Source organism: Rhinolophus sinicus, chromosome 16 (assembly GCF_057876585.1).
Source record: "Rhinolophus sinicus isolate RSI-liver-muscle chromosome 16, RSI-T2T, whole genome shotgun sequence".
Classification (NCBI taxonomy): Eukaryota; Metazoa; Chordata; class Mammalia; order Chiroptera; family Rhinolophidae; genus Rhinolophus; species Rhinolophus sinicus.
In genome coordinates, this window is record NC_142516.1 from 187,569,426 (window position 1) to 187,596,197 (window position 26,772).

At 47.4% G+C, this 26,772-nt stretch overlaps 2 protein-coding genes across 2 annotated transcripts in view; one reads left to right on the forward strand and one right to left on the reverse strand.

The window, feature by feature from the left end:
* The window catches only part of COG3 (component of oligomeric golgi complex 3), a 53,791-nt gene extending 41,563 nt beyond the window's left edge, over positions 1 to 12,228 (forward strand). Inside the window, exons 20-23 of the mRNA XM_019756980.3 lie at positions 434 to 509; positions 4,849 to 4,976; positions 5,804 to 5,902; positions 10,357 to 12,228. Coding sequence (XP_019612539.2) covers positions 434 to 509; positions 4,849 to 4,976; positions 5,804 to 5,902; positions 10,357 to 10,386 — 333 coding nt within the window. The 3' untranslated portion in view covers positions 10,387 to 12,228. The remainder of the gene's footprint in view (positions 1 to 433; positions 510 to 4,848; positions 4,977 to 5,803; positions 5,903 to 10,356) is intronic.
* Positions 12,229 to 19,757: 7,529 nt separating this feature from the next.
* Positions 19,758 to 26,772, reverse strand: part of ERICH6B (glutamate rich 6B) — a 40,201-nt gene continuing 33,186 nt past the window's right edge. Inside the window, exons 10-12 of the mRNA XM_088793447.1 lie at positions 23,900 to 24,125; positions 21,433 to 21,612; positions 19,758 to 20,216 (exon numbers count right to left, since the gene is read on the reverse strand). Coding sequence (XP_088649573.1) covers positions 19,758 to 20,216; positions 21,433 to 21,612; positions 23,900 to 24,125 — 865 coding nt within the window. The remainder of the gene's footprint in view (positions 20,217 to 21,432; positions 21,613 to 23,899; positions 24,126 to 26,772) is intronic.

Here is a 26,772-nt window from a genome sequence, read left to right on the forward strand (position 1 = left end):
CATTCTGTCTGCCTGTGATGTACCGAAAGGATCCTCTAGGTATAAAGGAGCTTTTGTCCAGCTGCTGACATTTTTCTAATAACATACAATAATTTAATGTTAACATAACCGTCCTCTTAGAGAGAGTTCTGTTTGGTGTTGACTGACTTTTCTCTAGGTCCTCATTTTGGTGTCCCTACACCCCCAAATGTTGCAGGCAGGATGCCTGCTGTCATTGGTGTGGTTTGTTTTGTTTTTTTGCACGACCATTGGTATGGTTTTTTGCCTTGGAATCACAAAAGAGGTTTTGGAATGATGCATTTTCTTTTAGGGTTGCACATTTGATTATCGTTATGTTTTAATAGGTTCAAATGGTGGCATGTATCCTTTGAGAGAAGTACTAGTGTAATTTGTCATGAATGAAATGAAATTTTTTTCTGTTTTTCTCTACTAGGTTTCAGCATTAAAAACAATGGCCAGTCAGGGAGGACCCAAGTACACCCTGTCACAGCAGCCGTGGGCGCAGCCAGGTATCATTCATACTTTACTGTTAGGCATTTTTCGTTTTAGGATATTGATTAATTTGCATTTCTATAGTCCTTGCTCTGAGGGCTTAGAGTTGGTTTCCTCCTCTTACAGTGGTTTGGGTTAGTACAAAATGCAGTTTGGAGCTTACAGGTCTTAACTCACCAAAAGTGTGTACACACCTACACACACACACACACACACACACACACACACACACACAGTTAGCAATCAAATGTGGTTTAGATGGAAACACTGAGTCTGTTGGTCTGTACGTTCACTTTTCATTGTGTTACAGCTTTGATGAAAATACTGTATTTGATAGTATGAAGTTAGGGAGAGAATGCAAGTATTTTCAAGCATTATATGAAGAAATGTTGGACATTATTTTGTTCCACATTTTATGCAAGTTACACGGTCTGTTTAACATTTTAGAGTGTTTGAAAACAATTAAAAAAATCCAGGTGTCAGTTAGGAGTCAGCAGGCCATACCATTCTCTGATTGGCAGGTATGTTTGAGATATTCCCAGTCTTATTCTTTCCTAAATGTAAGTTTCTTTTTGTACCGAAAGGTTTTTTTTTTTTTCTTGACTAACTTTGTGGGGTATTTTTGATACATTTTGTGACATGAAACCAGAATAAACAATGTTTTTAGATTGGTATTTCTGGCCATTCCCTGGTCCATATTATGATAGAGACCCTTTGAAACTAAAATGGCAAGATGAAAACTGTTCATCTTGGGTGAGCTGTGTCCAAGTCAGTAGGGAAGCTTTTTCCTCAGAGTGAGAGATCCAGAGAGTGATTCTGTGTTAGCGTCCACAAAGAATTGACTGTCTACGGGCATGTACTCTGACAGTAGGTTTTTAATATGATTGGTTTTCTATATGCGAGATGATTATGTCTGTCAGGTATTTATTTCTTTTGGGAAAAAGAATTGAGGCCATTCTAAAATTTTCAGTTATTATTATTTAATGCCTCAGGTTAATTTGAAGTTGAACTAGAACTAAGAAGTTGAAAGACTAGCTATGTATCTCTTAGGAAGATTTGTAATGTAGAGAATTAGCAGTTGTATTTGAAAGGAAGGCAGGATTTTATTTCAAAAATTTGTCATGTGAACTGTGCTGATGTCAGTATAGGTTTGCATTGATTAGCTTTATTGAAAATAAAGTTTGTGACGTGCTTTAGGCCTTTTGTGTACTGTGTGAGGGAGACAGTGAGTGTTAGGACGTCTTTATTCTTTTCGACCTTTTCATTGTGTGTGAGATTGAAGTCTTTGCCCTCCTGTTGAAGGACAGAGAGCATATTTGATGGCTGTAGTACGTTCTGTCAGAAGAAAGAAAACCGGATTCGTTTACTGACAACACTGGAAATTCTAACCATGGTGGTCCTGGTCATGACCACCTTCTGACCACCCCTCACCCCACAGGCAGGAGCAGCCTTGTTGGTCCATAATTCAGTACGTTCTAGAAAGAATTCTGATCATCTTTGGATTCACTGGGCCTTGGGCTCAAGGTTTCGGCCACTTGCAGAGCCTGTTTAGAAATAGGAACTGATTTTATTTTGAATGTTTATGTAAATGAAACTCTTGGGTGTAATCTTTCTTAAACTAGGTGGAAACAGTAAATAGGCAGAGGCATATAAGCACCGCCAAGCCCAGGGGCTTCATGCACAGGCCCATGGGAAGGTCCTTGTTCACTCACAGTGGGGGCTGTCATTTTCTCAAGTGGAGCCCTGATAGAACCCCGTGTGTTGGGTGTATTGTGCTCTCAGCATTACTAGAATTGTCAGTAGTGAAGATGGAAAGAAACTGACAAGCCCGGTTGAAACAGGGCCTGCTGTTTTGTCATTTGACCCCTGTTGTTTCTGAGTGAGGAGGTCTTGGTGAATCCAGCCAGGGCACTTCCATTTACGTCGTCATTTCTTCTGCCGCATTTAGCCACACACAGCTGTGGAGTTGCTGTTTCTTGATCTGTCATACAGGAAGTCCATACATACATGTCAAAGAGAGATTTGGGGGCCTCCGACCCCCAAATCAGAAAGAGCTGAGGGCCTTGTCTCGGGCCTCTAGAAACCCAGGGTTACTGTTGCATGCAGACTTGATCAGGTTCCCGGGGGTCATTTCATGATAAACTCATAGGAGATCGAGTTATAAATTAGGATACCATTTTGTTAATTTACTCTGGGAAACACATCTTTTTAGGAATTGGCGATACAGTCGCCCCAGTTATCCACAGGGGATACTGTCCAGGACCCCCAGTGGATGCCTGAAACCGAGGGTGGTACTGAGCCCTACACATACTATGCTGTTTCCTGTGCATCCATGCACTTCACAGCTTCTCTAAGGCAAGTCTGAATTGCCAGCGCTGTGCTCCTGCGCTTTGGGGCCATGTTATGTTAAAACCAGGGCGACTTGAGCACAAGCACTGCATTACCCGACAGCCAATCTGATAACAGACAGCCGCCAAGTGAAAAATGGGCAGGGAGCCTACACAGCCTGGAGACGCTGGGCAAAGGGGTGATCACGTCCCAGGCGGGGCAGAGAGGGATGGCGAGATTTCATCACAATACTCTGGACGGTGCGCAGTTTAAAGCTTATGAATTATTTCTTTCTGGAAATTTCCATGTGATAGTTTTGAACCATGGTTGACTGAGGGTAGCTGAAACCATGGGAAGTGAAACCGTAGATAAGGGAGCACGACTGTACTTTATTTACGAGGCTCCGCACATACCTTTTGGTGCTCGGGGGGCTCTGACTAGTGTCTCAGTGTGTCAGTGGTGATAGAACCAGAGCCTGCGCAATGAACTGTCTTAAAGGAGCCGTCATCTTCTTTATGGAAAAGGGCGATTCCTGGATTATTTGTTCTTTCTTCTTCACAGCATTGACACTTTCTTAACCCTGCTGTACAGAACCCTCCTCAATTACAAAATGGTTTTTAACATGGTATAGAATTTGAATTGTGATGTAAAATGAAAAGTAATTCTATTCTCTGCGTCCAGACTGATCTCTCAAGGGTAACCACCACTAATGGCTTCTTTCCCCAAATTATTTATGTATGTACGGACTTAAAACGTGTTGCACAAATAAGATGATACCGTATCCCTCGCTTTTTTTTAACTTATTCTGTATTTTGGAGCCCTTTCTGTATCAGCCTGTCCAGCTCCACGCTTTCTGTTTACTGGGTACGTAAAGTACATCAGTGTAGCACAGTTTCTTTCATAATTTTATTAGTGGTATTTAAATTATTTTTAGTTGTTTTGTTTTTCCACACTCTTTAATAAACATCCTTGTACACATACATTTGGTACGTCGTGAGTATATCCAAAGTAAATTTCTAGCAGTAGAAATGTTAAGTGAACGAGTATGTGTATTTTCAGTTTTGCTGGGCTTTGCCTGGTCCCCATCCAAAGCGGCCGAACCAGCTGATACTCCCGTCAGCAGTGGGTGAGGGTGCCTGCTCTCCAACACCTCTGCCAACCTGTATTCACAGTCTTCGTCATTTTTTTTTTTAACTTTTATCTATTTTAAGTGTGTTTTTCCAGGACCCATCAGCTCCAAGTCAAGTAGTTGTTTCAATCTAGTTGTGGAGGGTGCAGCTTACAGTGGCCCATGTGGGGATCAAACCAGCAAGTTTGCTGTTAAGAGCACTGCGCTCTAACCAACTGAGCTAACCGGCCGCCCCCGTAATTTTTACCAATATGAAAATTTCAGTTTTAATACGCATTTCTTTAATTATGAGTGGGGTTGAGTATCTTTGAAATTACTAATCAGTCTTTTCCTTTGTAACTTTCTAGGTAATTTCCTCTTTTAAGTACTTCATACATATTACTACTCTTCCATTTTAACTTCTTTTCAGACAATGTAGCTAGGCTACATAATTATTTCAGTTACAATTTTCTGGAATTCTGTTCCCTTTCTGATAATACACTGTAAGAATGTAACAGATGAATTTTTAATTCCCATTAAATATCTGCAGATATTTTCTGAATGATCTTGCGAGGCTGAGAGCAACTCTCACTCTGAGTCAGCTCTGCAAATGAGGCAGCTCCTTGTTTAGTTTACCTTAGCTCTTATCTCCAGATGCCCCTCTGAATGTCCCGAAGCATGCCGGGAGAGTTCTTTTTGCTGCCATAACCCTGGGGATTAGAATTTTGTGTTTAGTAGATACTTAATGTTTATAGGGCTTGTAAATTAAACTTGGTAAATAAACAAGAAAAGTGAAAGAAGTTCTTTGGGGAAATAAAGATTCTTTGATATTTTTCTCTCCCTGTATTCCCCTCTGAATGAAAATGGAAATGTTTCTTCTCTTTTTCTCTGTGACACTCATGAGGTTAATTTCTTTCCAGCAAAGGTCGGTGACCTTGTGGCAAGTGTCTACAAGACAATAAAATCAAAGCTGCCTCTGACATTGAGAAGTATGTCATTGTATCTCTCCAATAAAGATACCGAGTTCATCTTGTTTAAACCTGTTAGGGTGAGTATCGTGATAATTTATTTGAATGTTGGCCAGTTGCTTCAAGTGTTCTTGCGTTGTCTGCCATTTTCCTCTTCCTGCAGACATTTCAAAACGTTGGTGTACTATTCTAGTGAAGTTGACCAATAATCACTGTGATTCTTGACAGGCTTGCAAAGCCTACATCTGTCTGATTATATCTTTTTCCCCCCTACCCTCACTTCGTCTTCAGTTCTTTATGTTACATGTTACCTTTGCACTAAGGTAATTTCTATCTAAAAGTAGAAATTAGTAAATTAATAAATAACAAATCAGACCCTCGCACTGCATATAGCCCAGCACTTGAGAGAGCAGCATTTCAGGAATTAGGACCCGTGTTACTGGTGAGTAGTGGAAATAAATGGCTTGCAACAGCCGCCAAGGGATTAAATGTCAGAGCAAATTTAGTACTCGTAACTTCCAGCTCTGTGTTGAGCTCACATTTTCATCCAAGGCGTTGGTTGCTTTTTAAAATACATTTCATGTGTTTGGGAACTTTTATTATCTTTTGTGTAAGAAACTGCTGCTGAAGACTCTTATTATTCTCTGGGGGCACAGGCCTTGCTAGGGTTTGGTTTTTCCAGAAGATTTTTCCAGAACATGTAACCTACTGAGTCTTAGTTGGGTGCTACTAGCGTGTGGAATGTTAAGTACAAATTGTGTGTCTTTGGTAATCCCATGAAAGATACATTTCTGCCACTCGTTTTGGGAACTGTCCTTACAATTTACCATCTTTAGTGCTTCATGGTTAAGACGACTGCATATGTTTTGAGTAACTCGTTTAGTATTATGCCTCTTTTCTTTCTAAGAATAACATTCAGCAAGTCTTCCAGAAGTTCCATGTCTTGTTAAAGGAAGAGTTCAGCCCTGAGGATGTCCAGATCATTGCTTGTCCTTCTGTGGAGCAGGTAAGCTTAGTACGCGGGTCCTTGTCACTTTCAGAACCTCTGACTTGAGGAAGGTCTCTGAGTAGCTGTGTTTTTAGTTTTAATTTTAAAAATTGTACAGTATTTGGTGAGCAAGGCTTCAAATGTTGAATTGCTCCCTCAGATTTTTGGTGATGGTTTTAGAATTTTCAGCTGCTTTTTAATCCTTTCTGGTATTGAAAGTTGTTGTGTTTAAGATAAATGAACTGTTTGTGAAAGATATTTAGGTTGCTGAATAATTTTGTTTGCAATATGCATGATAAAAGGCCCATATTTCAAATGAAAAAAATGAAAGTTACTTTAGGGATTAGAATAGATGTTAGAAGTGTTTGTTTTCTTTCTCCCTCAATTTAAAAAACAATGTAGAGCTCAGTCTGTGTTGACTGTCCTTGATTTATTCAATTCAATCAGAAAGTTTTTACTGAGCATCTGTTATATACCAGGAGTAGGCTGGTGTTGTGGACACTTTAAGTTTCGTACCGTTAGGAGTTTGGTGTATGGTAAGCACTAGAGAACTTTGGGGAGACTGGGCAGGTGGTTGAGAGCCTAACTGGAATGGGTGGAGACTGGGGTGAGAGACTGGAGGCAGAGAGTGTGGCTGAGGCTTTTGAGGAGTTTTTCTACATGGAGAGAGAAAAGACGGGTGGTAGCTGGAGGAGAAATGGGTCATGTTTTATTGAGATGTAATTCATATGCCATAAAATTCACCCTTGTAAGGTGGACAGTTCAGTGGTGTTTAGTATATTCACAGAGTTGTGCAACTATCATCACTACCTAATTCCAGAACATTTTCCTGCCCTAAAAGAAATCCCATCCCCATAAGCAGACCCTCCATCCCCGTCTTCTAATCTACTTTTTGTCCCTGGGGATTGGCCTGTTCTACACGTTTCATCAAGTGGAACCCTGTAGTACGTGGCCTTTTATGACTGGCTTTTTCTCCTGTCGTAGTGTTTTCAAGGCGCCTTTTTGTAGCAGGTGTCAGATTGTTTGTGGCCATTCTTGTTTGTGGCTGTATCTATGCCTTTGTATTGCTACATGGGTTGTATTGTAAAGACATGTGTCTGCAGTTCTAGGGTTGTACAGTTAAAATACTTTTTTATAAGGCATTTGAAGTAATGATATTCTGTTGATTATACTACTAACTTGATACATAGTTAGGTTTGTTTTCAGCATTTAGAGATTTTTCCCCCCCTATTTTTATTTGATTTTGTTTTTTAATTATGTAAATACTTACATGATTGCCAAGTGAGAAGTACAGGACAGGTAAGTAGGGAGAACTCCTGCTTCCCTCGCAGTCCCCCAGCCTTTCCTCCCCTACCTCAGATAACTTTTTACTCGTTATTGCCGTTAACCTTCTTTATTTTTAAAGATGGGGGAAGTGTACGTGCGTGTGTTCATGGGGAAGAGCGAAGAGGGGGAAAATTGACCCTGAAACGTCCTTGAGTGGAGAGGGGAATGGAGTCTCAGGAGGGTTGGAGGGTGGAGCCTTTGTGGGGCGCGTGGGGCTCAGGCGTGGAAAAGGCAAGAAGGCTGAGTGGGCACACGTGGGATGCGATGGCTCACGGAAGCCGTCCTCTGCCTGCGTCACGTGTGTGAGTGAGACAGGAAGCAGGGTGCTCCGGAGAGTGGGGCGCTAAGGGAACGCGGAGGAGGCTGCGCTGAGCTCACTGGTTACGGATCCGAGAGAAGCCACTCGACAAAGTGGCCGGACTTTTTTTTTTTTGAGAATTTTTATACGAGTTTATTTGAGCCAAACTGATGACATATACCGGGGAGCCAGACTCCGCTGCTTCCGAGTTGTCTCCTGTTTTGCTCCGGTCATAGTCATGACCGGAATGTGGCGTGCGGGGCTTTCCAAGGGCACGCAGGGGTCCTGAGCCCGCACTTGCCTCCTGCCTGCAGGATACAGTGTTATTAGTGTGTGTCTGTGTGTGTCAGGAGTCACTTAGGAGGTTGCCAGTAAATGACCGCCCACATTATGTGCAACTCAGTCGCTCTGCTTCTCAGCCTGTTCTATGGAGGAGCCAGTGGGTTACAACCTCCAGTGTGAAAACACCAGGGGAGACCGTCCTCCTCTTTGTGACTTGGCCCTCTCAGAACTGTTCCATTTTCTAGATAATAGTAATAGCTGATGTTACTGCAGCCTGCTGCCAAGGCCTGTGCTAAGTGTTTGATGTGTACCCCCTCGTTTCGTCTTCCCTTGAGCCCCTGTATTTGCCTGGTTTCACCGATGACAAAGCTGTGGCCCTGAAAGTTGGTTGAGTCACTTGGCCAAGAGCTGCAGGGCGGGAAACACGTTGTGTTCAGATTCCACGGATTGTTCCCGGAGGGACCCTCTGGCTCCCTCTCACTTTCTCTCCCATTCTCAGTTGCCTGGGAATTGATATTTGTGACCCATTTTCTTTTCTCTTTTTCTTTTTTTCAAGAGAACAAATCCATTTTTGTTTTCTTTTCAGTAAGTTTTAAATCCTTGATGGCTACAGCATTACACGGATTCTGTGTCCTGTGACCTAGCAGGGAGGCTGCTTCAGAATTGGGCTCGAACCACGCCGCTGTTTGCATGAGCACGAGTTCCCTTTCCCCAGGTTACTCTAGTTTTGTCCGCTCTGCCACCAGAAGTCACTGTGTTCATCTTGGGCTTGTACACATAAGCCCATCTCCTGCCGAGATAGAACCCAGTTTCATCTTGGCCGTAAACACTTGCAGTTTTAAGAAGAGCTGTGTGCTCTCTGGTTCCGGAGACCCCGCTGACTGCCCACACTATGGCCTCGGACCACAGCCTTGGGATGTATTTGTTGTTTTAGAAATCCCGTTCCCAGCAGGTGTCCACGGGCTGCATGATGGCGGGAAAAGCTGTGACCCATTTTCTTAAAATCCAGTACGTGATATAGTACAGAGTCCTCGGCTTACGATGGTTTGACTTAACAATGGTGTGGGAGTAGAAACTGTACTTGGCATTTTGAATTGGATCTTTTCCTGGGCCAGTGCCGTGTGGTACAGTTCTTCCGTGATGTGGGTCGGGCAGCGAGCCACAGCTCCCTGCTGGCCATGCATCATGAAGGCAACAGCCGATATTCCACAGTGTGGAACGTGATCTTGTCCGACTGGGCACGATCAAGGTGGGCGAGGCTAGGCTGGGATGTCGGTAGCTTAGGTGTATCAAATACATTTTCCACTCACGGTGTTTTCAGCCTGCAGTGCGCTTGTCAAAGTCTAGGAGCATCTGCACATATTTTTGTAACTTGATTTCGTTACGATTTCAAACTTCCAAAAAAATGCAAGAATGGTAATAAGTAAGGACTTTTACCTTGTTGTTTACAGTTGGCCCCATTTGCTTTATTGTTGTTGATTTCTCCCTTTCATCTGCCTCCCCACCCCTCTTAAGTCATTTGAGAGGAAGCTAGGAACCACTGCTTGGAAATGCGTCAGCGTATTTCCTAAGAACAAGGAATCCCCCCCACCCCACCCCGCACATACAATGATCCAAACAGGAGCTGGAGCACTGATGCTGTTGTCTAAGCTGCAGTCCGTATTAAGATTTCCTCGGTTGTCCCGACAGTGTCCTGTATCTTTTCCCCAGTCCAAGTATTGCGTCACGTGCCACATCTCTAGTTTCGTTTAAGCTGGAGCAGCTCCGCAGCCTTTTTTGGGCTTTCGTGACCTTGGCAGGCCAGTTATTTTGTAGAATGTCCCTCAATTTGGAGTTGTCTTTTTTTCTCCTGATTAGATCCAGGTTTTGTACTTTGGCCAGGAAAAACCGGTGATTTTGTGTTCCTGTCACTGAAGTACAGATTTTTGAAGAGGTTATGGGGTGATGATTTGGGTAACAAAACTGTGCATTTATACGTTACAGAAGTTTGTACTTTACAGAAGCGTTCACTGCCGTCTTCATTTAACCGCCCATCTCACCAGAACCTGGGTGGCAGGTTAGCGGTGTGCAGGCTGCCATTTCCCGCTCTCGCCATGGCGGACTTGTCTGGTTTTCCTGGGTTCAGTCAGAGTTAGTGTGGGGCTGAGATTCATGTGTTGTGCCTGTTCTGATGCATTTAAAAGTCACCGAAAGAATGGAACTTACACACAGGTCTTCCCAAAACACGCTCTGCGTAGAAAAGGGTGAAATTGATTGTCTAGATGGATTTCTGTCCGTTGTCAGTGCTGGTATGGAGTTTTTTTGTCATCCTCATTGGACTCTAAATGCGTGCGGGCCTAGATTGGGGGGCAGAGTGTAGCTCCCCGCAGGCCTCACAAACTTGGTGCCGGTGGCAGCTTCAGAAACCAGACCGTCAATGTGGGTACAGTTTATACCTTACAGCCATGTTTACTGGTCTCTTAAAAATTGTAGAGTTTCCCTCTCATTCTGTTTGGAGGGTCTGAACCCCTTTTTTACGGAATTCCACGGCAGAACTGACTAATGAGCCTTTCGCTTTGCTTTTCAGCTGAACCTCCTGCTGTCAATCTCTAAATAAGCAGGCCAGTCGGGCTGTGTGCGCAAACAGTCTGGCTGGTACGAGTGTCAGAGTCAGGCGGCCTGCAGGACGCTGAGAAATTAGATGTGGGACTGTCCCCAGAACCACACAGGCGTGCCACTCGGGGCTGACTGCGGCGTGAAAAGATTGGTGTTTCCCTTCTCAACACATCAAAATGCCAAAGATTAATCCACGAGCGGTGGTAACGGCCTCATTTAAATGATCGCAGGAAATGTAAGTTTTTAAGAGGTAGCTATGGTGGGCACGCAGTGAGATGGTTCTTCGCAAAAGATGTGCAATGAGAAGAGGTGGCAGCACGTACGGCAGAGAACTTGATGGGAATAGAGCTAAATAGAAAGCGTCTAAAGTAAGGCTTGTTAAAGTGTGAAACTGCAACGCTGACCACTGAGCATTCCACAGTGACTCTTCTTTTACTTCCAGAACTGTTGTTTCTACCCTCGATTTAGCGTAACACTTCTGTCACTTTGAAGTTAAGTTTGGAGCAGATTGGATGCTTCTGAGAACGCATTCTGCATTCCTGGGAATTCAGGGTGTTCTCTGCCCGCGGGTTTGGGGTGAGGTCATTTCTGTGTGCAGGGACCTCCTGGACGGTCGCAGGACCTAGACTCCCCGATTGCTGAGGTACAACAGAACATTCAAGAACAGGGAGCGGCCGCCGGCTCGCAATAGATAAATGCAGTGTCTTTAATGAACTGCCGTGGAACAGTCGTCAATGTTTTTGAGTCGGAAGTACAGTGGGGCGTGTACAGCTGGCACGTGAAGGGGAGGAGGAAACCCCACGAAGAGTGTGCCTCACGCACGCGGGACGGATGACCAGCCTGCCTGCCACTGCCCTCGGGTCAGTCCTCCGAGAAGCCAGCGTGCTCGCGGCCTGTGTATTCGGGGGCTGTGCTGTGTCCCTGCGACAGTCGAGCAGGGTGAAGATGCTCCCCGCCCCCAAAGCCACCCCACTACGTCAGGGATGGTCACATAAATCACACGTCTATGACTTTTCCTGCAAATACCGATTTCCTGATCGGATTGGTTTTGCCTCTGACGTTACAGTAAAAGTAGCCTGCTTTTTGGTTCCAAAGGAATTTTGAATTATTTGAACACTAGCCTAGAGATGGAACACCGATGAGGGTTCTGGAATGTAGCAGCAGACCCCATTCTGCGTGACTGGCAGCATTTCTCATCCCCTTCAAGCACACCCCCAGCGTACAGATGGGTTATGACCGTATTCTGACACCTGTCGTTTTCAACAGGTCACTTGTTTTTCAACTCAGTTTAAATTGGTGATGGGTGTTGCTTGATCGAGCTTAATACTCTATGTTTTGGGAAGATAGACGGTAAAGAGGGTCCATAGTCATTCTTTGACATGAAATGAATGAATTAGAAAGATTGTATTTACTTCCACTTACTATTTAAGTACGTTTAATGAAAGAAACTGTAAAATACCCAGTTTTGTATATTATATGTACATTTGATTTTTAAAAAGCCTTTTCCAAAGAAATGAGGGCATGGTTATTGTACATACGGTGACTGATTTATTCGATGTACAGAGCAGAGTGTGTTCTTAAGGATAAAAATATTTGACAACACTTGTTCTTGTGTTGAATCTTTTATTTCTGAAACAGACACGTCGCAAAGGCTGAGTACGTGACAGTGACCCACCTTGTTTGTGAAATAAACATTTGTTTAAATCTGTACAGTTTCAAGTGTTGACTTATACAAAGAATGTACATACTTTCAAATAATTTAAAACGCTTTATATTATTTGGCTAGAAATTGCTGTTTTTAATAAATGTGAATTTTTAAAAAAATAAAGATTTTTGCTTCCTACTTTGTCCTCACGTCTGTTATTTATGCAGATTCTTTTTAAAAAGTTTTTTTTTAATTGAAGTGTTTATTGAGCTGACTTGTAGATTCATATGCCGTTGTAAGAACACATACATAGACATGCCGTGTGCCTTTACTCAGTTCCCCCAGTGGTGAGCTCTTGCAAACCTGTAACGTTATCATGAGCAGGCTGTTGACCCTGGTGCCGATCTCACCCCGATCGCCCCAGTTTTACCTGTACTGTGGGGTTCTTTTGGCAAGATAATTATTGTGGGAGATGTTTCTGAAGCATCTTACTGCTTCATTAGTTGAAACAATTTAATTTTTTGTTACAGACTGCCAGTTTCCTGAGTACTGTCAGCACAAATAGTTGTGTTGAAATTTAGTATTGAAGTAGCAATGAAAACAAATGTGTAGTTTTCCCCTAGTTTAACAACCCCATATCTTTGAATTCTTTTCTGCTATTATCTTACAAGTAAGAAAGAATAGTCAGCCTTAGTTTGTCACCAAGGTCCATTCGTTGAAGGAACCTGGGGGCGAGCATGAGCAAACCTTACTCCTCAGAAAAGAGGAACTTGATTGCTGCCTTTCCGGAGCGTTCTTCTGGCGGTTCTTCCCGTAGCGTGTACAGCTTCCCTTTCCCAAGCCCCACAAAAAGAAGGCGCTGCTGGAAACTTGGAATAGTGGTAGCCATTAAGTAGTTATCTGATAAATACATATATTTTGTCTTTTGGGACATACAGGGGTTTTAAAACTTTGTTTCTGATTGTAAAGATATGTACGCTGTTAGACATTTCTATGGTGTTTGGACCTTAACATAAAATGTGAAAGTCTTGCATAAGTGACCCCTGAGAGGTAAACTGCTGTTAAATGTTTGGCATATGGCTTTTGGACTTTTCTATGTATATTCTAAAATAATTTTTCTTACAAGATTGGGCTCTTTAGCACATTTTTAACCAAGGGGGTTTTAATTATCAGCCTGTACACATACACACGTGAATGATTTGAAAGGATGTGTACGTCATTTCACCCGGAAATTCTTCAGCATCCATCCCCAACACTAAGGACATTCTCCGACTTAACCGTAATACCATTATCATACCTAAAATAACTCAGTACCGCCTCCTGTGTAGTCCGTATGTCAGTTCCCTCAGTTGTTCCCAAAATGTGTCAGCTGTTTCTTACCCAGGTTCATACTGTTTACTTGGTTGTTGAGTCTCTTTTGTCCCTTTTAATTTTGACAACTCTGAAGGTTTTTGTTTGCTTGTTTTCGTGGCACTGACTTTTACTTTTTTTTTTTTTTTTTAATAAAGTGTAGGCTGGATATAGAATGAACTACAGTCTGCATGTGCCTGAGTTTCCCCCCTAAATTCAGAATCCCTAACGCTTGCAGAACACATTCACTTCAAGTACGGGGAATGTCTGCAGACTTGTGCTGGGCCGTAAAACGCGAAACCCCAACACGATCTACAGCAGAGGTTCTCAACAAGGCGAGACCCCTGCCCCCCACGGGATGTTTGTCAGTGTTTGGACACTTTTGGTCGCTGTGACTGCTGTGTGGGGCCCTTACCGGCTTCTAGTTGGTAGATGTCAGCTAGAACCGCTGAGCATCTGACAATGCGCAGGACAGTGCCCCCCCCCCCCCGCCCCAGCAAGCAGTTACCCAGCACAAAACCTGCCGTGCACTTGAGGGACCTCCCACCCCTACCCCCCAGCACCTGCTGTCCCCTCACCTGGCTTCATATGACACACGAGATGTTTTGCTTATTTGTTTTTTTGTCTGTTCCCCAAGCCCAGACTGAAACTGCTTGGGGGACGGGGCTGTTTTGTTTACTGCTGTATACCTAGCACCCAGAACAGTGCGCACAGTAGGTGCTCAGTAAGTATTTGCTGAATGAAAGAAAGAACCCACTCTGTTGCTCAAGTCATGGCGCTTTCCTGACCCCATCCTGTTGCCCCATGTCCTGTCTGTTTCCTGGCCCCCCCAGCTCTTTCCTCCCTCCCCAGGGCCCTCTGCCTGGGTCAAGGCCCTCCTTTTCAATGTCCTTGCTTGGAATATTGAAACGTCTTTACGACAAGAGCCCCATCTTACGAACACCCTCTCTCCCCTTTGCCCCGAATATAAAACACCTGCTGTGGCTCCCGGGGCTGTCAGTCGGGCTGTGGTCATCTGTCCAGCCTCGTGGCCTCACTCCCCATCCTCCGTGTCTCAGGGTCCTTGAAGACGTCATTGTCTAAGGTGAGCAGGAAGGGGCCTGATTGGAAGGACAGATGCGGCTGGAGCAGAGGGATGAGAGCGGGAAGCATCACAGATGCATTTTTGTTTCAAAGCAGAAAGATGTGGTCCCGTCTCCACTGCCATGCGAGTCCTGGACTCACTCTCACTGCAACTGCTTTTATCTTGGCCAAGCTCACGCTCCATGGGGCGTGTGCATGCGTGTGATTTTCACGCTTCAAGACAGTGCTGGAGCAAGGAGGAGCGCAAGCTGGGCCGGGTACGGTTCAGTGCCCCTCCAGGCCCACCCCTTTGTCCTGCTCTGAGACGCTGGAGCTGGGCCCTGACGCTGCGTCAGCGCTGCCAGCCGTTGCCAGCTGTTGCCGCGCTAGGCTTTGTAGGGTGCTGGAGGCACACTGCGGGGCACGGGGGAGGGGCTTTTTCCGTTTCTGCTGTGTCTGGTTTTCTCTCTGCATTGCGGCTGTCAGCAGAGCGTAGTAGGTCTGGTGTCACTCACTGTCCAGTGACTTTTCCTGGTGTCCCAGCAGAAGCTTCTGGAGGACCAGCACCTTCCTGGCCACTCCCTGTGCACCAACTCCAGCTCCCTGGCCCCCCAGTGAACTTCCCCACCAGCTGGGGGTGCTGGTCACATCTGCCCAGCAAGGTGTGTCAGCACTTTTAGGTTCTTAGATCCCTTCTTGGGTACTTGCTAAAGAGAGGAGAGAGTGCGCTAGGGCTGTATCTTGCATTGGCTGTTCTTGTTTTGCTTAGAGCTCTCTCCTAGTATTTTTTTTAAAAAAATTAAAGTTTATTGGGGCGTCAATTGTTAGTAAAGTTACATAGATTTCAGGTGCACAATTCTGTATTACATCATCTATAAATCCCATTGTGTGCTCACCACCCAGAGTCAGTTCTCCTTCCGTCACCATATATTTGATCCCCTTTACCCTCATCTCCCACCCCCCAGCCCCCTTACCCTCTGGTAACCACTAAACTATTGTCTGTATCTATGAGTTTTTGTTCCTTCATTTGTTTGTCTTGTTCTTTTGTTGTTTTCAGTTTTATATATCACATATCAGTGAAATCAAATGGTTCTCGACTTTTTCTGTCTGACTTATTTCGCTTGGCATTATAATCTCAAGATCCATCCACATTATCACAAATGGTACTGTTTCATCTTTTCTTACCGCCGAATAGTTTCCATTGTGTATATATACCACAACTTCTTTATCCATTCATCTATCGAAGGACATTTTGGTTGTTTCCATGTCTTGGCCACCGTAAACAAAGCTGCAATGAACATTGGAGCACACGTATCTTTATCTCTAAATGTTTTCAGATTTTTTGGGTAGATACCCAGGAGAGGGATTGCTGGGTCATACGGTAATTCTATTTGTAATTTTTTGAGGAACCTCCACACGGCCTTCCATAACGGCTGCACCAGTCTGCATTCCCACCAACAGTGGATGAGGGTTCCTTTTTCTCCACAGCCTCTCCAACACTTGTTACTATTTGTCTTGTTGATGATAGCCATTCTAACTGGGGTGAGGTGATATGTCATTGTGGTTTTGATTTGCATTTCTCTGATGATTAGTGATGTTGAGCATTTTTTCATATGTCTATTTGCCATTTGTATGTCCTCTTTGGAGAAATTTCTCTTCAGGTCCTCTGCCCATTTTTCAGTTGGGTTGTTTGTTTTTTTGTTGTTGAGTTGTATGAGTTCCTTGTATATTTTGGATATTAGCCCCTTATCGGAGGCACTGTTTGCAAAAATCTTCTTCCATTCAGTTGGTTGCCTCTTTATTTTGTCGATGGTTTCTTTTGCTGTGCAGAAGCTTTTAAGTTTCATATAGTCCCATTCGTTTATTTTAGCTTTTACTTCCCTTGCCTTTAGAGTCAAATTCATAAAATACTCTTTGAACCCAAGGTCCATTAAGTTTAGTACCTATGTTTTCTTCTATGCAGTTTATTGTTTCAGGTCTTATATCTAGGTCTTTGATCCATTTTGAATTAATTTTGGTACATGGTGACAGATAGCAGTCCAGTTTCATTCTTTTGCATGTGGCTTTCCAATTCTCCCAGAACCATTTATTGAAGAGGCTGTCTTTTCTCCATTGTATGTTTTTTGCTTCTTTGTCAAAAATTATCTGTCCATATTTATGTGGTTTTATTTCTGGGTTCTCAATTCTATTCCATTGGTCTATGTGTCTGTTTTGCTGCCAATATCATGCTGTTTTGATTATTGTAGCCCTGTAGTACAAGCCAAAGTCAGGAAGTGTGATACCTCCATTATTGTTCTTTTTCCTCAAGATTGCTTTGGCTATTCGGGGTCTTTTGTGGTTCCGTACAAACCTGATGATTTTTTGTTCTATTTCTTTTAAAAATGCCATTGGGATTTTGATGGGGATCACATTAAATCTGTATACTGCTTTGGGCCATCTGTATACTGTAATATGGCCATTTTAACTATGTTGATTCTTCCAATCCATGAGCACGGAATGTCTTTCCATTTTTTTTGTGTCTTCTTCAATTTCTTTTAAAAATATCTTATAGTTTTTAGCATATAGGTCTTTCACATCCTTGGTTAAGTTTATTCCCAGGTATTTTATTCTTTTTGTTGCAGTTGAAAAAGAAATTATTTTTTTAAATTTATTTTTCTGCGATTTCATGTTAGTATATAGGAATGCAATGGACTTTTGTACGTTGATTTTGTAGCCGGCAACTTTACTGTATTTGTTGATTGTTTCTAATAGCTTTTTGGTGGAGTCTTTAGGGTTTTGTATATATAGCGTCATGTCATCTGCAAAGAGTGACAATTTAACTTCTTCATTCCCAATTTGGATGCCTTTTATTTCTTTCTCTTGCCTGATGGCCCTGGCGAGGACTTCCAACACTATGTTGAAAAGCAGAGGTGATAGGGGACAGCCCTGTCGTGTTCCTGAACGTAGAGCAAAGGGCTTCACTTTTTCACTGTTAAGTATGAGATTAGCTGAGGGCTTGTCATATATGGCCTTTATTATGTTAAGGTATTTTCCTTCTATACCTATTTTATTTAGTGTTTTAATCATAAATGGAACTTGTTGAACTGAAGTACGTTACATTTTCCCTGTTGGAATTGCTGCTAAGGTTTCTGGGTTCTGACGGGCCCCTGGCCCAGACAACCTTCCTTGGTTTCTGTCATGGCAAGCAGGGCACTGCTGCCCACTAACACACATGCACAAGGTGACTTGCCCCCTAAGGGAAGGGGACTGGGGTCGGCAGCCAGGAAAAGACTCGCCAACGTGTGTCCAAAGGCCATAACCTTTGTCTGCCCTTCATGCCCATTCTCGGTGCCTGGGCACAGATGGTCCTGGGGACTCCCAGCATGCACCTCACCCACTCCTTGTCATTCAGTGCTGGGCTGGCTCGAAGGCCACCTCCTCGGAGAGGCTTTCCGTGACCCGTCCCCTCTCCCCCAGGGGACTCTCCTCCTGTGCTCCCACTTCGCTTCTCCACAAAGCCACGATTGCATTGTTTTGCCGTCGCTTGTCTCTGATCCCCACACTAATCCCAAGAGCAAAAACCCGTTTCTCTCTCTAGACCCTCGGTACACGCGGCACACGGTGCATACGCGGTCTGACAATTAGTTCATGAACTTGTTGCAACCATGTCGCTAACCTTTTCTGATATCAGAGGGATTATGCATGATGAATTTATACCAGCTGGACAAATAGTTCACCAAGTTTGCTATTTGGAAGTGCTGAAAACGCTGCGTGAAAACGTTAGACGAGGTGAACTTTTCGCCAACAATTCATGGCTCTTGCATCACGACAATGTACCAGCTCACACAGCACTGTCTGTGAGGGAGTTTTTAGCCTGTAAACAAATAACTGTATGGGAACACCCTCCCTACTCACCTGATCTGGCCCCCAATGACTTCTTTCTTTACCCGAAGATAAAGGAAATACTGGATGGAAGACATTTTGATGACATTCAGGACATCAAGGGTAATACGCCGACAGCTCTGATGGCCATTCCAGAAAAAGAGTTCCAAAATTGCTTTGAAGGGTGGACTAGGCACTGGCATCAGTGCACAGCTTCCCAAGGGGAGTACTTTGAAGGTGACCGTAGTGATATTCAGCAATGAGGTATGTAGCACTTTTTCTAGGATGAGTTCATGAACTTCATTGTCCGACCTCGTATTTGTTGCATGTCATAATTAATGACTGAGTTAATTCATAGTTAATTTCTGTGGGTGCTAGACGAGACCCCGTTTCCCTTAGGGCATTCACTGATGAAGTCACCTAACAGGGACCCCTTGTGTGTAACTCCACAGGTCAGTATTGATAAACAACCCAATTTAGTTTATTCTCATTTCCAGAAGCACCTTTTCCTGCCAAGTCACTGAAGATAAAATGATAATCATCAGAGACTTCGTCCCCTCAGGAAGTTGAGGGCCTGGGAGGGTGTGAGGCACAGGGTGTTGAGGATTGAATTGTGTCCCCCAAAGTCATAGGTTGAAGTCCTAACCCAGCACTGCAGATGTTGGTGACCTTATTTGGAAATAAGGTTGTTGCAGGTGTAATTACTAGTTAAGACGAGGTTGGAGTAGGGTGGGTGCCTGAACCAATATGACTGGTGTCGTATGAAAAGGGGAAACTGGACAGACACACAGGAAGAATGCATGTGAAGACGGGAGTTGTGCTGCCACAAGCCCCGGCACCAGGAGAAGCTGGGAGAAGGGCCTGGAACGACACGTCTTTCCCTCGCACCTTCAGAGGGAAGCCCTTGATTTTGGGCTCTCGCATCCAGACTGTGAGACAACTGTGGGTCGACCAATTTCGGTTGTTTAAGCTGCCCTTCGTTGCAGCAGTTGCAGCAAACTGACCGAGAGTGCACGGTCTAGATTTGATAGGTCCCTGGCCACCTTGCTGGCTGCTTTAATTGCTTCCTTCCCAGTCTGCCAGGTGATTCACTCTTCCTTATGAAAACAGCCCCTGAATTGTTATTTCTGTCCAGCCTTTCGTAACACTGGCACGGAGCAGCAGTTACAAGAGAAGCTGGAAATCAGATCCTATATGAAAGCTCCCGCCTATGAGATGTTGGCAACAAAATATTGTAAAAAGGGGGACTGACCAAAGCCGCCTGTTGACAATCTCAGCATTAATGGAATCATGCTTTCAGGTTCTGCGAAAGGAGAAAGCCCAGGGAGAGGAGCTGGCTGATCGTAGGAGCCCACATCTATTAAACACCAGACGAGCTGCCTGGCTTACTGGTGCCCTCTCCATCAATCTTCACTGTAGCCCCTCCTATTACAGGCGAGGAAACCGAGGCACAGCTAGCAAGCGGTGGTGCCAAGACTCCAGCACGGGGCTCTCTGATTCCAGGGCACACGTGCCTTCAATTCCACGGCCTTCAGGCCCGGGAGAAACATCTGGGCCGGCTCTGAGACGTGGCCACACGCTTGGCAGGGCGTGTTGGTTGCCAAGTGCGAGGCAGGTGCTTCTATGTCTAGTGCCAGGTAAGGAAAGGGGCTTCTGTGCCCACTGAGCAGGGGCGCAGCCCTAACGGCACACAGGTCGCTGCGGTTGGTCTCTGGAGGTGCAGTTCTACAGCGCTCACCTGTGTCAGTCACGGTAGTAACTGTCGTGTGTTTCAGCGGGTGGTGCTCCTCGCCAGCCAGGTGTGAGAGCCCAATGGTGGCAGTCCTGTGCAACGCCCGCCCTGCCAGCCTCGCCGCTTCTGCCGCACCTCGGCTGCTCAGCCTCTGGGCAGGGGTTTGGGGTGGTGACAGGACCTTTGGTGAAGGGTGGAGGCAGGCAGTGTGAGCAGCAGGAGAGCAGCGCCACGAAACGTGGGGCTTGTGGGTCCCTGCTGTAGCCGGCAACAGCTAATTTTGGGCAGAGCTGGAGAAGGGGGTTCCTGAGCTGCCTCGGTGCAGGCTGCCGTTGAGACCATCCTGGGAGGTTGGCTGTGTCCCAGGAATATATAAAGGGCACACTGGCCAGCTCCTGAGTCCCCCTGTCCTAGAAACAACCACCCCTCTCCATGCTCAGGTATTAACGAGGAGCTGTGTTTATAAGACATAACCCCACCCTCATTGCCCCCAAAGTGGCCTGATGAAGCCAGGCCAATCAGAGGCCACTGGGGTGTTTTGAAAGCGATTGGGAGACAGTCCCGTGAACTGAGGTGCATAGAAAACATGTCTTCATACCAAGACGAGTGTCAGAGTTGAGAGTGAAAGTCCTCTGGGCTTCTGGAGGCCTCCACCCTTCACCCTTTCTGAGAGCCACTGCATCGTCCATCCAGGTGACACAGTCCCCATTTTGCTTTACCTATTTGAGCTGGCCAGCAACCAAAAGGGTCCCAGCTATTGGAGAGGGGTTAAGTGGGGGTCCTTTTGGGGCTTCAGTTGGCTCCTGGTTTCGGGGACCTGCTATAGGCTGGTGTTGGTTTGCTCTCTGGGTTTCCCTCAGCCCCGGAGGGGGTGTTTGTTATGAGGTCAGGGTTAGTGAGAGCCTCCTCGTCTACTATTTCTAGACCCATTTCACAGGTGAGGAAACTGAGGCATAAAGATCCTTGCTCAATGTCACATAACCAACACTTAGCAGAGCTAGACTTTGAGACAACCTGTGTCCTGAGTCAACCCAAGTACAGGAAGGCCGCAAAAGAACTTGTGCATTCCAGTGACCAGTACAAGCAAGCAGGACGGGTGTGGTCATGTATTACCTGTGGAAGGAAAGCCCTTGTCTCCAATGCTGTCAGGTCAAGGCTGACCGTTAAGTCTTTTCTGTGGCCAGCCAGAACCCCCCAAAACTTTTTTTCCAGATCAAGTTGCTGTGACAGGTCCCAGATTACAAACCAACATTCAAAAGACATAGACAGGACTTCGGGGTCTTACACTGCGCTCCTGCCACCTCCGTCTTCCAGAGACGCTCCGCAGACGCTGGAGAAGCCCCGGGCCTGGTGACAACTGCCTAGCCCAGGAAGTAACACTTTTCCCTCAGACTCACGTTGTTCTCTAGGAAGATCTTGGTGGCCTCTAAGAAGTTTTCCAGATCGGAGACGGGCAGGAAGTTGAGGGCCCGACTCATTTTCCCCAGGAGGACGCGCGTCTTCTGAGCCGTTGAGCCGACCTGCTCCTCCAGGATGGCCGCCTTCTTCATTTCACTCAGCACCTCTGGGATTACGAGCTGTGGGCATTCAGGGAAGGCCAGGTGAGCATCTGGCCCCGCACCAGGCTTAGGCCCTGTGGCCACCGAGCCTTCCCTGGGAGTGGCACTCTCCAGGGCAAATCTGGGCTCCCAGCCCTGCCAGCGGCGTCCTTCCTGCTACTGCCCAAGCACTCACGGGGCCACATCCCAGCCTGACCCCAAACTGAAGGGTGCGAGCCCCTGAGCCCCGGGATGGCCTGGTTCCAAAAGCTGTGCCCTCCTGGGACTGTCCGGCTTCTCCCCATGGAGTCACTACGGTGGGGGTGACGGTCCACAGGGTCTGCCTACAAGCCCCACCTCCACCACGGCTCCCCTGGAGTGTGTCTGGGTGTTGTTGGGATGAGTCACCCCCTCAGGGAGGCCCCCTCTAGCTCTGCCTTGGTCTGTAACCTACAGAAGGCTGGCCGGCCCGGCCTCCCGCCCAGGACGCATGTCCGTCTGTGCGTCTCCTGGGGGTGGGAGTGGGGGCCATAATAACAGACCATACCAGTCTTATGAAATGATTCCACACATAGTATCTATGGAAACCTTACAATACGCTGCATCCCATTTTATAAAAGAAATGGGCTCAGAAAGATCGAGGCCTGTCAGGTGTCACCCAGGAAGTGGAGGGGCTGGTGTGTTCTTCTCAGGGCACCCTGCATCCTGGCCTGGCAGAACCCCGCTGACTGGTCACATTGGTGCTGATTTGCTTCATTTGGGGCCCGAAGTCAGCCCTTCACCCGCCTTTCCTGACCCTCCTCCCTCAGTGGAACCCCACTGTCATTCGAAGACTGGTGGCCCAGGTCTCACACCCTCTCTACCCTGGCTGCCCCCTCACAGCTTGTCACCACTGTGTAGGGGGCAGATGGGAAACTCGGGGTGCACTGTACGTATGTGCTTCCTCTTTACTGGGTTGGCTTCTCTGGGAAATCCAGGGCAGGTGAGGAGGTTGGGCTTCATTACTCCGCCTGTAAAAGAGCAGGCCTTGCCAGGCACGGGACCTGCAGTGACCAGCTGTCTGGGTCTGTTTGGAACTGTCCCAGTTTTAGGACAGAAAGTCTCACGTCCTGGGCAAATTGGGGTGGTTGGCCACCTAAACCTTCCACATTCCCTCTTCTCCTTTTGAATGCTCGCCATGCAGCTTACTTTTGCTGGAGTCTGTGTGTGGCTGCTTCCTTCATCAGCCTGCCTCCCTGTCGGTCTCCCCGCCCAGGACACAGGTCCCGTCTGTGCGTCTCCCTGCCAATCCTGTTGTCAGAGGCCCTGGATGCCTCTCTGGCGGGTCCGTGGAAGAGGGAGGGGAGCTGGGGCAGAGGCAGGGTCTTGTGTGGATCTCAGTGGGGGGCCAAGGACACCCTATGTCTCTCCTTGACTCTGGGGCCGGCTGGGCGTCACCCACCTTCTTGCCCTCGCACAGTGACAACTCCAGGGTCCAGGCTCGCCATTTGTAGTGGGTGGAACTGTGGCCCCCAGAAGCCATGTCCCTTCCCCAGGATCCTGTGAATGAGTGTAACCGTGTTTGGAAATAGGATCCTCGTAGATGTAATTACGTTAAGGCTCTCAGGATGAGGACTTAGGATGGGCCTAAATCCAATGCCTGGTGTCCTTGTAAAAGACAGGAGAGAGACACAGAGGAGATGGCCATGTGACCACAGAGGCTTGATCAGAGTGACGGGGCCACAAGCCAAGGAATGTGTGGAGGGGCTCCCGGACGCTGGAAGAGGCAGGAAGGATCTTTACTCAGGGCCTTCAGAGGGAGCGTGTCCTTTAGGCTTCTGGACTCCAGCCGGTGAGACAGTAAATTTCTGCTCTTTGAAGCCAGTTGTCAGGCCCCGGAAACGATCACTCCTCAGACTGTGTTGCCCGGCCTAGGTGCTCATTTGTTTGGAGATGAACATGCTTGGGAAGGAGAGAAGCGGACACCAACGACAGGCCTGGGGTCACAGATTTCCCCTTTGTTTCTGGCCCTGCCATCCGACCGGGCGTTCTGTCAGGCGAGATAACGCATGTGGACATCTTCCTGTTTTGTTTTGTTTTGTCTGGCTCATGGCTGAGTAATTGGAGGATGTGTTTCCTCAGAGCCACATCTCACAGAGCTTAGAAGTGAAACGAATGCCTTTGCATGTGGTCAAGCACCGGGTCAGTGGAGGCGGCCTTGCTTTAATATGGGCTGGAATCCCACGCCACACAGCCCGGGGCCCGAGCACGGACCAGTCCAAGCCAGCCGTGGCCTGCGTGCAGGTGGGCGCCCACTGGGCAGAGGTGTGGGGAGTTGAGACCTTACCTTGTACTTGGTGCCCAGGTTTAAGCAAATGCATTTTGTTTGGTGGGTGAAGCGGAAGATGATCTCATCCTGTCTCCTGATTTGGACCTTGATGTACTGGTTGATGTTTAAGGAGATGGATTGGACCGGGGGCGCGTGGACGTGTAGGTTCAGATCCCACCAGTTCCAGGCCTTCTGAGGTTTGCCTTTGGCAAAGTAGTAGCCCAGGTTCTGGCTCAGGCTCAACCTAGACCAAGAAGTCGCGTCAGGCACTCACCGCCGTCGGCCCTGGGGCAAAGGGCGAGCCCCTCCTAGGGGATGCACGCCTGCTCCCCACCCCTCTGTCCTCCCCTTCTCATTCCTCCTTTGCGCACGAACAAGCCACAGGCTCCCACAGCCTTGGCAGGTGGGAGCAGTTCCGAGCAGGAAGGCGAGCCCAAGACTAGGTGTGGCCCCTCAGCCCCTCACTCACACGCTGTCCTTTCAGTGCCAGGGTCCCTGCCTGCTCTTCACCTCCTCAGGCCATTGCCAGGCTGTTTCCTCTGCCCGGGCGGGCTTCCCACCCTGCTTGGCATGGCCGGCTTTTGCTTCTCCTCCAGGTCTCAGCTTAAGAATCACCTCCTCACAGAGGCTCTGGCCTCAGCAGCCCCTCTGGGTCCCTGTACGCGTCACCACCTTCTCCCCTTGTTAGTTTCCTCCATGTACTTTACTAACATGTACAGTTGGTTCTTGTCATTCATGATCTGTAGTTAGGTTTTATAGTCTGGTGAGCACTGACCCCAGTGTCCTAGGAGAGAATATATGTATTTGGCTGTACCTAGCTCACGCAGGTAATCTTAAATCCTAGAAACAACCCATCCCGGTAGGTTCCTGCTGGCCCCAGAGCTGGCCGTCCTGCGTGACAGCGGCCTGGCCTCCCACTTCCAACCTCCGGGCCTGTCTGTAGGGGCCGGAACAGGGGCAGTTCCCCGTCTCAGCCTCCGTGGGGAATGTGTGTGTCAGGCGTCAGGCGGCTCACAGTTTCCTCCACTCTGCTCGTGTTTGTCACTGTGTGAGGCTCTCTCTCTCTCTCTCTCTGTCCGCCTGGGAGCAGTGAGTTCAGTGCTCACTAATTCAGTGTTCACGGAGGCTTTATAGAAGAGAACTGTCGTGAATAATGAGAATGAACTGTGCTTGTTCACCGTCTGTTCTCCGTCGCTAAATGTAAGTGTGAAATGTGGTCCCAGAGGGCAGGACCCATGTCTGTCTGGTGCCCTGGTGAGTTCCTGCCGCCCAGCACTGCCTGGCACCCAGACCAGTAGGTGTCGGGTGAGTGCTGGCTCGGTGGGCCTCCCCCTGCTCTCCTTTGAACCCTTTCTTGGCATCTTAACCCCAGCATGTCCCGCCGGCCCTGGCTTCTGCTTTCGGAGTGCCCCCAGGGCTGTCCCTGGAATCTGTGCGGTGACTTCTGTCGGGCATTGAATGCAGAGAATCTGAGGCCCGGGTTAATCGGAAGGAAGTAGGTTTTGGGGAGCCTGCCAGGTGTCCTCTGGGCTGTCTGGGGGCTTGTAGGTCAGCTCAGAGGAGAGGCCGGCCAAGGGCAGCCTTGCTCACCTCCAACAGGAAAACGTCTCCTCATCACTCCCAACCCTGGCTTCTTCTGTGCTCCCATTGCCCCTCGAACAAAATGCACCCCCCTGAGTACCTCACCATCGGACCCAGCAAGTCAACCTCATCCTCTTTACCTAGACCAGAGGCTGTATGCATGGGATGAATTAAAAATGTGGGCTCAGGAGCCAGAGTCTCCAGGTTCAAAGCCCAGCTCTGCCACCTGCAAGCTGTGTGACCTTGGGCCAGTTACTTAACCTCTCTGTCTCAGTTTCAACTGCAAAATACAGATAATGACAGCTTACTCACAGGCTTGTTGAGAGGATTAAATGCCTACACATGGCAATAACTTGGTCAGTGGTAGAATTTCCTTATTATCACTGACGGACAAGAGGGCAGAGAGAGGATCTTCTATCCTGTAGGGGAGCAGATCCCTCTGGCTCTACCCCTTTATGTGGCTCCCATCAGGGTTCTTGTACTAGGCCCTCCCTGCTCCCCGGGGTTAGAGGTCTACCCCTGCTGGGGGCTACCTGGCTCTGGGCTAAGGCTTCCTCAAGAAAATGGGGTTCAGAATACCCAGAAATGTCTGAATCTGGAGGCCCTTCTCAGGGGTGTAAAGACCCCACTCTGTGAGGAGACCCACCCACTAGGGACCCTGACTCAGGCAGGTCTGACGCCCCTCACTGTGTGGGACCCTAAAGCCTGGCGGGAGGTCTGGTCTGAGGCCCCACCAAGTCTGGGGCCTGGAGGTTGGGACACTGCTGGGGTTTAGTTTCCACACACCTGGCAAATGACAACCACACCATCTACCTTCCCTGAGAAGGTAGAAATCAAAACATGACCCAAGAAATAGTCCTTAGAACAACAGCTTGGCTCTAAATCCTTCCCTGTGCTGGGGCGCAATCGGGGGGGGGGGGGGGCTCTCGTTTGCATCAGCGTGGAGGCAGGGCTGGAAGCAGGAGCAGCTGTGGAAATTTCTAGCAATGATTAGGGTCAGTGGGCCCTGGCTGAGCAGCTTTGTGTTCCCAAGTGACTAGGAGGGTCTCTTCCACAGACTCGTCCTCCCCGTGAAATGGGACTTTGGTTCTGACGACAAATTCCCTCAGGGGCCTTTCCGCTATGGGATCACATTAGCCTTTGGTGCTGCTGTCCCTGGGCGGGGGGGATCCAGCTTGGGGGTGGGGAAGCCCCTCCTGCCCTGTGGAATGAACTTTGGGAGTGAGGAGTGTGGGGGGGTACGCAGGCACAGTGCTTCTCTCACAGGGTCTCTGATGCCTGAAATGCCACAGCAGCTGCTTTGCTTTGGT